This window comes from Corvus hawaiiensis, chromosome 4 (assembly GCF_020740725.1).
Source record: "Corvus hawaiiensis isolate bCorHaw1 chromosome 4, bCorHaw1.pri.cur, whole genome shotgun sequence".
In the NCBI taxonomy this organism is placed as follows: Eukaryota; Metazoa; Chordata; class Aves; order Passeriformes; family Corvidae; genus Corvus; species Corvus hawaiiensis.
The window spans coordinates 44915502-44929336 of NC_063216.1; the positions used below are offsets into that span (position 1 = coordinate 44915502).

Below are 13835 nucleotides of genomic sequence, written 5' to 3' on the forward strand. Positions count from 1 at the left end.
GATGGGTGCTACACAGGCTGGAAAGGCTGCAATGCCCAAAGGGTCAGTCCCCAGCAAATGATGTAATGAGTGAGTGAATTTGTGCTATCCAGTACTGATGATGTTAGAAGAGTGTTCCCTTCGTCCAGAAATTGTATGTTACAATAGCTTCCTACCAGTGGAGTTGTCTGAAGCAAATCAAGGTATTTTATCTCACGGACTTCTGGGCTTGTTCTGTTATGTGTAAGTTGTAATTGGTCATGAAGTTTCTACTGAAAGGGAAAATGTGCAACAGTGTCTATGAGAATTTTCATTTTTCCTCTACAATGATAGTTTTGTAGTGGAAAACTTAATGGCTAAAAGGGGAAGTATTTTTGTTTAGGATGGTATGTTGCTGTGATGTGGGTGCATTGATTTTGCTGTGTCTATCTACATTATTCATATTCAACATGTTCTTGTTTTCCTGGACAAGAGCTCTCATCATCCATTATTTCTCTGTGATACCTGTTAATTGACTTTTATGAACTGTGTCCTCTTTCTTTGTTTTTCTGTGTTTGCCTGGGTTTCTTGGCTGTCTGACAACTCTGTCAGAGTTTTTGTGCAGGTCTGATTTTGAGGCGTGTAAGTCATAGGTACTGTAACACCCTAAGTGCCAGCTTTGCTTATAGTGTTGTCTGTACTGGTACAGATGAGTCTGGTACATCTTAGGTAGCTCTGAGTTTGTTAGATGTATTTTGATTTCTGCCAGGGAGAGAGTAGATACGTTAAAGGAGAGAGATGTTACCTTTAGACAGAAGTATTTAAAGGGAAGTGTAGACAAAATACCTGGTTTTGAGTTACACTAGTGCTGAAGTGTGTTCTGTAGCCTTCAAGGCAGATGTAAATTCTTTATGCATGTTCTCTGCTTTTGTTTATCTTGTTCAAGAGGGATTTTGGTTTTTCAAATTATTTCAGACCAGCCTTCAAACATATCTCCTGTTGTGTTTTCAAGGTAGCTGAACATGGAAAAAATGTTCAAAAGTGAACCCTTTATTAATAATTACAAGTGTGTGCTGTGCAGTGAATGTGTATTGTTTTGTCAAGGAAACCTTAGAAGCCTTGAAAATGGAGAGACCAAGTAGATAAATAATGAGGAAGGCAGTTGCCAATAGGATATGTATCTCAAGAATAAACAACTTTGTGAGCTTGTCAACTTAAGGTCAAGGTTTACAAAACTGGTGCATTAAAAACCGACCCAGTCAGTAAGTGTTGAATTGAATGTCTTCAGCTGCTGTTCCCAACTTTCACCAGCTGGTCAGGGGAGGTGAGGGAAGACCTGATTGCAGTCTGCAAGTTCCTTGTGAGGGGAGGAGGAGGGGCAGACACTGACCTGTTCAATGTGGTGACCAATGATGGGACTCAGAATGGCCTGAAGTTTTGTCAAGGGAGGTTTAGGTTGGATACCAGGAAAAGGTTCTTCACCCAGAGGGTGGTTTGGCACTGGAACAGGCTCCCCAGGGAAGTGGCCACAGCACCAAACCTGTCAAAGTTCAGGAAGTGTTTGGACAATGCTCTTGGGCACATGGTGTGACTCTTGGGAATGGTCCTGTGCAGGGCCAGGAGTTGAACTCGTTGATCCTTGGGGGTCTCTTCCAGCTAAGCTTACTCTCTGATTCTCTGACTGGTTTTGCATATAGAGTCTGGATTAAGTCACAAAGCCACTCACTAAGTAGTCTTCTAGTGATACTTGAAGTCACTATGAGTATGTTGTATAGGGATTTTTCAGTCTTTTTGGATTAATAGATCCACATCTACTGTATTGCTGATGGATTCCTATGTAGTGAGCAACAATATTCTGAAAACAGGTTTGGCTTCACCAATGTCTTGCAGGTAGCTGGACTTCCCTCTGCACCCAAGGGCCACAGCCCAAAACCCCGTGTGTGTTGCGGTAAGGTGAAAGAAGTGAAATTATTTACCAGCCACCAGCTTTCTCTTTCACCCAAAAATTCTTGGAGCCTAGTAATAGGCTCCAAGAACTAATATGTTCTCCTTATCTGACTCCTGGTGTCATTGCTTTCTGGCAGATAACAGTGGAAAAAAAAGGGATTTCCAAATCCATAATATTCAATGAAAAGTTGAATATTCATCAATATTTGTATATTATTAGTACATTAATATATTTGTATATTATTAATACAAATCTGTAGTACTCAAAGATGGGGTAGGAAGCACAGCTTCTTTGAACAATTTAGTGTGTGCTTATTCCTGTGATGCCATAATGTTTCATTCCACCTTCTGTTCTGTAAGGCTGAGCTGACACCTGACGTTCTAGTGTCACAGGAATTCTTGACCATATGGTGAAATTTGTCAGCAAAGAGCACCATCACCATTTGATGAAAGTGGAAGTTTTGCTGTGACCTTGTTGACCAATTTTTACTGTAGCCTGAAGAAAAATTGTTTCATTATCTAGATGCACACAAATGTGTGATAAAGAAAACTAACTGAACAGTAATTTTAATTGTAAGTGGCCTAAAATAATGTCCTGATTCTAGCAGCTATTCAGACCTTTGCAGACCAGAGCCTAGGGAAGAGAGGAGTAGCATGGTGGAGCTGTTGTTAACTTCTAGGTGTGCAGTCATTTCTTTGGTTTTCTGTGCACTGGAACACAATGGGAAAGTGTTAATCACAATAGCAGTGATCACACCAAAAGCAAAACTTGAAGAGCAGTCAGTGGATGGTAGGTAACAAGAAAACTCCAGTTTCATGGAAATCTGAGTTTTGGTTTGCTTTTTGATCCAATTTTTCTATTCTGTCAAAGAAGGACATCTGGAGTTCCATGTAGAAATGTGAATGAACTTCCTAAATGTACTAGTATTTCCTACAGTTCGTCTATGTCAGATGTGAGCTGACCTTGTGAGGTTTCTCTTTCACAGGCTGTGTCCTAGAGAAGCCCATGGAGTGACTGAGGAAGCCTGAACTTGGCATGTCAAATGTGCTGTGCCTGGGAAACTAAAGGATGGTGCTTGGTGGTCCTGTGTGGTATCATGTTAGGGTGGAGGATTGAGAACTGACACAAGATTGGTGTGAAGACTGATGGTCCTTTGGGAAAGCAAACAGGGCCTGATTTGCATACAGCTTTCACACCTGTTGGATCGCTTGTTGCATTTGTGGGGCTTGATTAAAAGTGTAAGAGCAGGAGCAGTCATTTGCAAAGAGTTTGCTCTTTGCAGGGAGAGTTGGGTGGTACGGTTGGGGCAGCAGATCCTGCTTGGTGTAGATGGTTCTTCAGTGGAGGGGGAAAAAGACAACTCAAGCTTCTTATTCCCCACTTTCTTCAGAGGTTGTGATAAAGTCTTCTAGTAAAGCATGTTGGCTTTGTAAATGTGACTGACTTACATTTATGCCAAGGTAACTAAGGTAAGCCTGTGAAGGTTTCAAGTAGACCTCAGAGGTTTTTCCTTTTAACAGTGTTTAAATCTGATCTATGCATATACTGTATGTGTCTCTGTGTGCGCTGGAACAGAGCTATTTTTTTCCAAAGTAGCTAGTATGGGGCTCTGTTTTGAAACTATGCTGAAGATAATGTTGATAATACAGGGGTGTTTTCTTTTTTGCTGGGCACAGGGTCAAGACCTTTTCTGCTCCACCCTACTCCATTAATGTGCTGGGGGTGCACAAGGAGTTGGGAGGGGACACAGCCAGGGCAGCTGGCACCGACTCAGGGGAGATCCCACACCATGTGGTGTCATGCTTAGCATATAAAGCTGGGGAAGAGCAAGGAAGTGCGGGGACGTTCTGAGTGATGGTGTTTCTCTTTCCAAGTAACGATTATGCATGATGGAGCTCTGCTTTCCTGGGCCTGAACACCTGCCTGCCCATGGAAACTGGTGAATTAATTCCTCATTTTGCTTTGCTTGTGTGTGGCCTTTGCTTTACCTGTGGGTCTTTATTTCAACCCACAGGTTTTTGTATTTATACTCTTCTGATTGTGTTCCCCATCCCATTCCAGTGGGAAGTGAGTGTGTGTCTGAGTAGGGCTTAGTTCTGACTGTGATTAAATCACAACTCTCTGTGTGTCTGTGTATATATATATATATATATATATACACATGTATCATTTTTAAAAAACTCGAGGTGTCTTTGTCTAATAATGTCATGTGCTGGAATGTCTTCAAAGCACCTACTTTAGGATGTGAATTAGAATAGAAATGGCTGGCAGGATCCAGAAAGCATCCAGAAAATACTTTTGGATTTCTGCCTTCCTAGGTCCCTTTCTGGTTACTGGGTTGTTGTGACACATACACTTATCTGCAGATACACCCTGTTCTGGAGAACTGAGTGCCCAGGTCTTGTTGCAAGGCTGTCCTTGTGGACAGGGGAAACCTGCTGAGGCTCGGTGGTCCCCCAGCTAGAGTGGGCCTGTGAGTTCCCAGAAGAGTGCTCTTGTGAGGAGTGCGTATTTGTGTTTCCAGTGGGAAGCTGGCTCCAGCTGTTTGTGTATTTTAGCTGACACGACACATGGCTAAAAACAGATAACCCAGGAAAACAGCGTCATAATTCCTATGCTGTAGCTATTTTTTCTGGCCCCATAAATCTCACATTCTTGACAATAGCTCCACTCCGAGAGGAAACTCATTGAGTCATGGAACTCTCTTGGGAGATCAGCAGTAGCATAACTCCAGTCTGGGGAAGGGCTGGGGCAGGGGCTGTTGGCTTCCTAGGGATAGACACAAGTTAGAAGAATGCTGTTAGCGACATGAGAACTGTCACCTTCTGTAATGGCTCTGTTATACTGAATAACAGCTGCCAGGGGCTCGCTCTCAGGAGATGCTGAGCTCCAAGTCTCAGTGGAAGTGCTGATATATGGGCAGTGTCTGGGCACAGGTACTTCACCTTAAATAATACTGCTTCCCTTCAAAATGGCTTCATTTACTTACTCTGTTACATGGTAAAACTGCTGGTACTAGGTCAACCAAGGTGCTGGGGCTATTTCTTAACCTGAGTAACTATTACTGAATTTTGGATTATAAACCAGTTAGCAAAATTCTGTTCCCAATTAGAGTGGTTTCCTTTGAGCTACACTATGTCATTAATTCCACTTCATCATGTTACTGAGTCACGGCTGTGCAACCACACCACACATTAACAGGAAGCTCAGAAGTTTCAGTTCACCTGATCTGATGGTTCAGAAGACATGGTTGCATACATGTAGGTCACTATATAGAGTGACAGTCTTATAATATGTATGTGACTTTATATGCTGAATTAAGAGTTACCATCTGGTGGAAGGGTTAATAGTGGTGCCTTTGGTGCTGTGAGGCTGTGTGCACTGACATGGTCTCGATTCTCTTTTCTCCCCTCTGTGTCAACTGAGTGTTGGCTGCTATTGAGAATTCTTAATAAGACTTCTGTTTATGCTTTACTGATGTTGGCAGGAGTTTTCTGAAGAGGCAAGACCGCTGGACTAACATCTATTGCAGTTCCACTGACACAGGTTTTTGTTTTTTTGTTTTTGTATTAATTAACTTTGGGATTCAGTAGAAGTTACTACATCAGTGGTCTTGGTAATAACATGGTATTAACACATTAAGAACATTGGTCATAGCAATATAGTGTTGTCTCAACATACCTCTGGATTGCTTTCTCTTGTATCTCCACTATATGAGTGTTTCTGAGGTGAGAATAAAGTTATTTAAAACAAGAAGGTTTTGGGTTTTTTTTGTTTTGTGTGTGTGTGGCTGTGGTTGTTATGTTGGTTTTGGGATTTTTTTGGGTTTTTTTTTTGTCCCAGAATGTAATTTAAAATTGAGCATCCTTCCTCTTGGATGTTTTATGATATGAAATACCAGTTTTATGATATAGCATCTTATGGTTAGGAGACACAAAAATTATGTAACAAAACCAAGTGAAGGTCAGCAACAAAGATCTTTGATGAAATATCAGATATAAAAGCTGAAGTGTTACTGTCAGAGGAAATGTGGTACTCTGTGTTACAAAAATGTTACAACCAGGGAAGGTAGGAAATTGCGTATGGTTTGCAAAAACCCTGAGTCAGCAGTGCCTGTACTGAGAGCTGACTCCAGAGTCTTTTTCAATCACCTAATATTCCCAGGCTAAGCAATTTTGTTCATCCTATTCATTCTTCTTCCAAAGAACTCACAGTTTCTTACATAACATTAAACCTATCATAAAAAAAAAGAAAAAAACCAAGCACAAATATAATGGTTAGATGCTACATCTTCTCTCCCAGTCTCTGCATTTCCTCTGTAGAAATTGAATCCCTTCTGTCATTCCTAATGATCCTGCCCAGAAGACACTTGCCTGTGTACTAGGATGTTTCCATAAGGAATAGCTGGATTTCAGAAAAGCTTATTTTCAAGTTTTGTAGAAAAGAATCGATTTTCATTACTTATACTTTCATTGCTGGGCAGAAAGCTGACTAAAATAAGACTTTACTGGAGCTTGAGCTGAAACAATTTTATACTCTACTTTAATCTTTGGAAGTTTGAAGGTCTGGGCAAAAGCAGAGAAGAACTGAGATGAAATGGAGCTGACAGCTGACTGCTTCACAGATGAGCTGGAGCAAAATGAGGGGATGAGTGTGACCTGAAACCTGAGATTCAGTGTTGAGTTTTAGGTGTTACATGACCTATGGCCTATTCATAGAAATGTTTAAGGGGGGAGAATTTCATTGCAAAATAAAAGATCCAAGAGCATGATATGCAGGCTCACTTTTTCACATGCCTACTCTTGACAGTATTTCTAGCCCAGTGGCCAGTCTTGAAATTTCCAATAATGCAGTATAATTCTGGCTGATTGAAAATGTACTAAAGCCCAAGAAAATTCCTGCGTGCTAGTATGTTGCTGCTGATACACAGCAGCTGAACATCAAAGCACAGTATTGATTCTTCACCTGTGACCTCATTCAAAGTCAGAAGGAAGTGTCTGTGGCTTTAGAAGCAGATGTGATGCAGAGTTCCAGTCCTCCTCAAAAAAATCTCTGTCTTCAATATGGGTCAAGAAGTCATTGTCGAGAATATTTACCACTATGGTTTCTTAATGAATTAGGGAAATTTGATGTAATTAGACTTAAAAAGTTTATGGGTGAGTTCAGTGATGGGATAGACACTTAACTCTTGGGACAGTACCAGGGAGAAAAAGTGACCTGTGAACAATTTCAAAATAATTTCCTTAATTAATTATACTTGAAAAAAATACAGAGAGTACTTTATAGAAGATTTAAGGTCTTTGGTAGTTTTTAATTGAAATTAAAGCAGAGCAGATAGATTTTCTTGCAAGAATTTTGTATTTTAAACAGTGCCGGTGGCGTTAAACATTAAAAATATTATCAAACCTATTTAAAAAAATCATGAAATAGGAAAGGGAAATTACTTCCTCCTCATTCTTCAGATGCATTTTGTCCAGTTTACTCTTTCTCCACAAAGCAAGACCCTCCAGTGGCAGTTTCATCCAGAGTACCACATTTTAAATGAAAGGCAGCTTTCCTTCCTCTCTTCTGCTGTGCAGTTCAGGCTAGCCCATTTGGGAAGGGGAATCTAACCAAGCAATTTCCCTGAGGTTCACCCTCAGTGCTGGTTTAAGACCTTGTTTTTCAGAAATCTTTTTTATTTCCTCCTCAAGAATAAAAATAAACTCTTCCACAAATGTAGCAGAAAATACAGAGCTGAGGTCTCTCTCTGGACTTCAGCTGGGGACTGGAGTAAGATCCAGCGCTAGTGCAGGTTTTTAGCTCCATCTTTCCATGGGATGTATGGCTGGATGTGTATCTCCCATCCGGGGTGTGGTGAGCTAGTGAAAAGAGGTGGTAACTGTGACTAGACTTTGTTCAATGCAATCTCGTAACAGAAATACAAGACCCTGGGAACGGGAGGCATATCTCCACTTCCAAAGAAATTCTACTGATGTGTTACAAGGAATAACTGTAGCCTTGACTACATCGTAGCTCTGTGGTACACCCAGGACCAACAGTCCTAGGAAAAGGCCAGGAATGAACTGATGAGCATGGGAGCCACACAGTCTACTCGTGTTACCAAGCCTGGTAACATTTTGGCCCTTTGCTTTTGGGCTGGACCGCGCTCAGAGTAAGCTAGAGGGATGAAAGAGAGTTACAACCCATAGCTTCTAACAAAAGGGTAAATAATGCAAAAGCTTTAGGAATGTCATAAAAAGGGAATTTGCAAAACACGAATTAATGAACTTGAAATATGCATTTCAGCATCTCAGTGTCTGGAAAATAGCAAGGTGAACTAAACAACTGAAACAGAAGGAGGGCATGATGGCACAACCAAAAAGTAGCATGGCTGAGAAAGATGGCTAGCAATACAACTTAAGGTTTTCTATGAAAATAGATATGTCCTATGGTTTCAAATAACAGAGAAGGAAGACAGAAGAGGTTCTGTAATTACTGCATAAAAAAGGGCAGAAGAAAGAGTCAACACCTAATTCCTCATTCATCTGCTTGATTTTGTTTAAACATCTGTCAGGATGTGTAGGATGCTAGGGAAGAGGTATGCTCCTCACAGTGGTTTGAACAAATGAGTGTGGCACAGCACCTATTTACCCAGGTCATGCACCCTTTCCATGGGACTGGAGCCACAAAAAGAGTTCAGGCAAGCTGGATCTGTGTCTGGTGAGTAAATGACCAAAGGGATGGACAGTTAACATCTGCCAGAAGGACAAGAGGACAGGGCATCTGAATGCCTGTCCACAGCTCCTGTTCTGGGTATGGGACTTCACTTCTGATGGATGAGCTGATGGAGAAACCTCAGTTGGAAGCAGTCTTTGGTTACCAGACTGTGTTTAACACCTGGGGAGGAGTTAGTGGAAATGCATTTCAGGGAAGGTCAATCCTTCAAAGCAGCCTATCTGTCAGGATTCTCCCAGTTTGGTCTTTAATGTCTTTTGGTTAAGTAAAACTCAGCCTTTCATCTTCTCATTAACCGGTATCCGCACTGGGACTATTAGCTTGGCAAATGAAACATATGTGGAAAAGAATTTAGAAATATATTCTTGAGTAGCTTTGTGGTGCATTTGGGTGTGAACTGGACTGTTGACATCCTGGGTCCAGACTCGTTTTCTGATGCCTGCTGCAGTCAAGATGCTGTTGGAAGCTGGTCATGGGAATGGGTACCTGAGAGGGGTGCAGAAAAAGAGGTGGTGATGGTGGCTCCAGGGCGCAACTTCAAGGGCACAGATCTGTGCAGAGCTGATGTGGCAGGTGTCTAAGGGTAACTGAGGCAGGACTGAGGCATGGAGAGATAAATTCATGCTGCAGATGCATCAGAGGAGACTAAAGAGTAAAACCTTGTGCCACTCAGCCTTTAACTGCTTCCTTTTGGGTATAAGAAAAAGATCTGGGCATTCCAGACCATGGGGTAAGGTTGATAATGGCTCTTGTCCTGAGAACCTGAGCCAGAAGGGATGGAGCCCAGGCACACAGACACCCACTCTCAGAGTTCTCAGATGTTTGCTCTCAGAGGTAGAGCTGAAGCCTTGGTTTTCCAATTCTGATTTCTCCTGTTTGTCACCTGTGTACCTTGTGGGTATTAGGCAACCGGTAGTTCATGTTTGTACCAGTTCTGTGTTCTGATGCATTACTGTCTACAGATGGGTTGCAAATCACCCTCTAAAGAGTGCAGTTTCCCTTTAGCACACTGCATGATATTTCAGACTGAAGGTGCAGCACTGCCTTCATGCTAGCAGAAGAGCCCTAGGAACATGGAAATCACCTGGATAAGTAAGTACATGACCACAGCTCTGGTCATTATACCTGATTACAGCCTTAAATAAGGAAAATATTTTTGAAAAAGGGAATCTGGAAATCAGGAGCGTGATAAACACAATGTTGGTAATGTTGGTCCTACACAGTTTCTGATCTTTCAGAGAGGATTGCACAGTGATGCGCAGATGGCCAGTGACTCCAGTGGGCCACAGTGTGGGAAAGGGTATTTTCATGGTAGGAGCCACAGGTGTCCAGTGCTTAGGTTCTGATACAGTCTCTGATCACTTGTGTGTACCAGTCAGCAGCAGTGAAACCAGTCCTGTACAACAGAAGATTAAAAAAAGTTTAGATAAGTTATGTTTGCTGCCATCAAATTGTCAATCAAGTAAGTGCATTATAATTGGGACAGGAGGCGCAAACTCATAAAATTCTCAAATATTTTTATGCAAAAGGAATTCAGGATTCCTACCCTGGTAAAAGCCACTGCTTTGCCCCACATTAATATTTGGTTTTTTTTATAGGAAACTAAAGATTATGATGGCCTTGAAGTTGTATTTGTGGGTTTTGAAGTGGTTAGGTAGTTCTCAGAAGAGGATACTGGAAAGTAAGAGACTTGCTGATGTCATTTTTATTTCACCACCAGTACCCAAAAAAAAAGCTGAGAGAGATGTTGGTGGCCCTATATAAGGTGCAGCTCACCTCCTGCGGAGCACGTCAAGAATCACAGCAAAGGTAAGGCTTGCAGCCTTTGTGCTGCTCTCACTTTGCTTCACCCGCTCTCCTTGGTGCTAACGCTGCCTTGTCTCACATCAGAGCTCAGTGCCGTATCTGCAGCCTGCTGGGACGGACGATTTCACATCGTGAGCCATGGCCTCCCTGCAGACCTTGTCCAAGAGCTTCCCAGGATGGGTTTTCTTCTGCTGCTGTTGCTGTCTCCCTCTTCTTCTCACCAGCTCTCTGCCTCTGAAAGGGGCTTCCACTGCCCATCATGCCTGCAAGCTAAGGAAGATCAACTTCCAGCAGCCCTACATCAGGAACCGCACCTACACATTGGCTAAAACGGTACAGTCATCCATGTGTTCTTCATGGTGGGATCTGAGAACCTACTTCTCTGTTGGTGCCCTGGCTTCTAGCCTTTGGCATTCCTCTCTCTTTCCCATGTGTTTCTCCAGAAAAATAATGTGCATTTGAGTTAAGGCCGGTTTGAGTGTGCGGAGCAGTCTATTGCCTGCTGGCTGTGTAGCCACGGGACGCTGTTGCCTCTCCTCCTCCTGCTCCCCAGGGGAAAAGCAGCCCCTGGAGCAGCACAGCTTCTTCTCTTCAAGCAGCTGCTGCCAAAGTGGGCAAATTGTGAAATATGATATTAAATTTCTCAGTTTGCCCAGTCCATTTGGAGCTGGGCCACGACTGCAGTCAGCCAAGCAGACGCTCAGGCATCTGAGCTCTGCCAGGGCAAGTTTCTTCGCTGCTCTTGCCATGGGTGGGTCTCCCTGGGTGTACACCGTTGAGGGCTGCAGCACCTCCCAGCAGTGCTGTGGGCAACCATGAGGTCGGCCACCTGCAGCATCTGGTTTAGTCATCATAACCACGACGACTTCTGACATTTAAGTGGGGGACATGAATTCAGACTTTGGCTTATTTATTTTCCTGTGATACTGACCTTGAATCTTACCCAGCTGAGGGGACAAACAGACACAATGTCCAAATTTATCTGCCTGTAACAGTCTGCGGTGTCCATTCCCTCATTTCACCTGCACTTTCATTACTGATGAAAAGTTCAGGGTTTATTATTAATTTTTAGGTAAGGTTCCCATCACCACCTGACACTTCCTTCTTTTCCTCTCAGGCCAGTGCCTCAGACAAGGACACGGACAACAGATTGATTGGGCAGCAGCTCTTTGTTAACATCAAGGTAAGCCTTACATGAGGAGTCTGCTCTTTGCATCCCTCTGCAGCACTCAGTGATCTCTGGCCTTGATTTAACATGACCTCTTGCTTTCATAAATAGGAAAACAACCGCTGCTACCTGATGAAGAGGGTTGTGGAGTTTGTAGTAAAGGATGTTCTCCTCACTGAAGTCAAGTACCAGTACCCTTATGTTGAGGAGGTGGCACAATTCTTGGCATCCCTGACCTCGGAGCTGAGCAGTTGTGTGAGTTACACTGGCTTTCTTTCCCTCTGACTCTCAGTGCTGCTCCTGAATCTCAGAAAGCTACAAGCAGTGGCAAAAGGCAGTGATAAAAAAGGAAACCTCAGATCAAAGATATGAAAGTCAGAGTTAATAGAAAGGTGTGAAAAAGAAAAAAAGTACATCGTTGCACATAGCCGTCAGTCTTATGTCTGGATATTTTCTCTCTTTTAGAGATTTTCAGGACAGAAAGAGCACATTGAAAAGAACCTGGAACAAATGAAGAAAAAAATGGAACAGGTATATTTTTTCCAAACATTTAAAAAGAGCAGTTTCAAACCCCAGTCATTTAGTTGGATTAAGGCTGACCTAATTATGAAACAATATCTGGAGATTATTTAGGAGGTGAAGCCTACAAGGACATTAAATAGTGGATTAGTGATATTTCCCCTTCCAGCCCTCCCTCACTTGTCCTGTTAGCTCTCTGCATGTGTTATGGTAGTTAAACCTTCAAAAGCTAGGTTGCAGGAAACTTATATGCTAGTCTAGATTTGAGCAAACTAGTTTATATCTAAATATATAATGACTCTAACAGAACTATGTGAGAGAATTAGGCAAGTAAATTCTTGATTCAGTTTCTGTGACCTAATTGAAATCCTGATTTCAATTTTCTGAAAAATAACTAGTTCCTAAGATTTGCATTCTGCTCTTTTCTAGTTGGGAGAAAATGGAAAGACTAAAGCCATTGGAGAGCTGGATTTGCTGTTTGACTACATGGAAAATGCCTGTACTGACGTCCCAAAAAAGGGAGGGAACAAGAAGAAAAACTGAAAAAATTCTGGATCAGGCTTGAAGAGATGTCTCTGCAGATCTCTTGCAATAACTCAAATTGACTAGCTGCAGCTATGTCCATTCCCCCCAGAGGCAGTATATTTTTCACTTGTGTCAAAACTAGCAAACTAAGTGGGCAGAGACAGGATGCATATTGCTGCCTTCTTTGAAAATGAAAACTCCAGGACACTGCCTCTCCATTGCAACACAGGGCATTAGTTATTTACAAAAGCACTGTTCTGTCCTCCTCATCTCCATAGGAATGAGGCAACCATTTCTGTCTTTTATATACTGAAATTTGACACCTATGGATCATCTTTGATCAAGGCAGTGATAAGTAGCCAGGATGTTTTGAGCCTCCTAGTTGGAAATATCTCTTGCATATGTTGCCCCCTTCTGACCTTTGCCTGAAAAGTTGGTATTTCAGACTGGTTCAGAAATAATTTTTGTTATTTGTATTTAATGGTAACTTATTTTAAGGTAATAATTATACAATACTTTTATTTATATAGATTAATTGAAAAATATCCAAGGAAATGTATTTATGAAGCTTTACCAGAAATTAACACTGCTGTGTGATATTTATATGCAGATGGAATGTTTTATAAATGCTTGCACTTTAATTTATTATAATAAATATTTTGGTCCTCAAATATAGCCATTTGCAGAGCTTTTGTCTTTTCTTCAAACACAAGGGAGATGATACATGTTGCACCTGTGGCACTGCTGGACTAGTGGCTGTATTCTTGTATCCAGAAAGGATGCAAGCTCTGTCTGGGGCTATGCTTCTTCACCATAAGCCTGCAATTTCAACTTCTCACAGGCCAGGGCTTAGTGGGGAGCATGTCAGTCAGCTTTTTTTGTAGGGGATGGTGGGAAAAATAGCATCACTCCTTAAAGTCCTTGATTTAGTTCACTGGTTCTGCCTCAGCATGCTCAGAGACAAGGTCCCCCCTTGAAGAGCTGCTGGTGAAAAGTCCCAAACTGTCCCCATGGGTCAGATGACGTGGAGACAAACAGGCAGCAGCTGCTAATGAAAACTCAGAGCTCTGCATTCCCACTGCCCATCCATAGCACACTGAGCACAAATGGCATTCTGCAGCATCAGGGATCTGAGAGTCCTTCAGTAGAGAATGTTTGGTGCCTATTCTCAACACAAGCTCCAAGACAGAAAGA

At 42.2% G+C, this 13835-nt stretch overlaps 1 protein-coding gene across 1 annotated transcript; it reads left to right on the forward strand.

The window, feature by feature from the left end:
- Positions 1 to 10520: 10520 nt before the first annotated feature.
- IL22 (interleukin 22) lies at positions 10521 to 13025 on the forward strand. Its single transcript, XM_048302472.1, has 5 exons — positions 10521 to 10762; positions 11547 to 11612; positions 11709 to 11852; positions 12063 to 12128; positions 12546 to 13025. Exons 1-5 carry the CDS (start codon positions 10568 to 10570, stop codon positions 12657 to 12659), a joined length of 585 nt encoding a protein of 194 aa, XP_048158429.1. The 5' UTR covers positions 10521 to 10567; the 3' UTR covers positions 12660 to 13025.
- Positions 13026 to 13835: the final 810 nt, after the last annotated feature.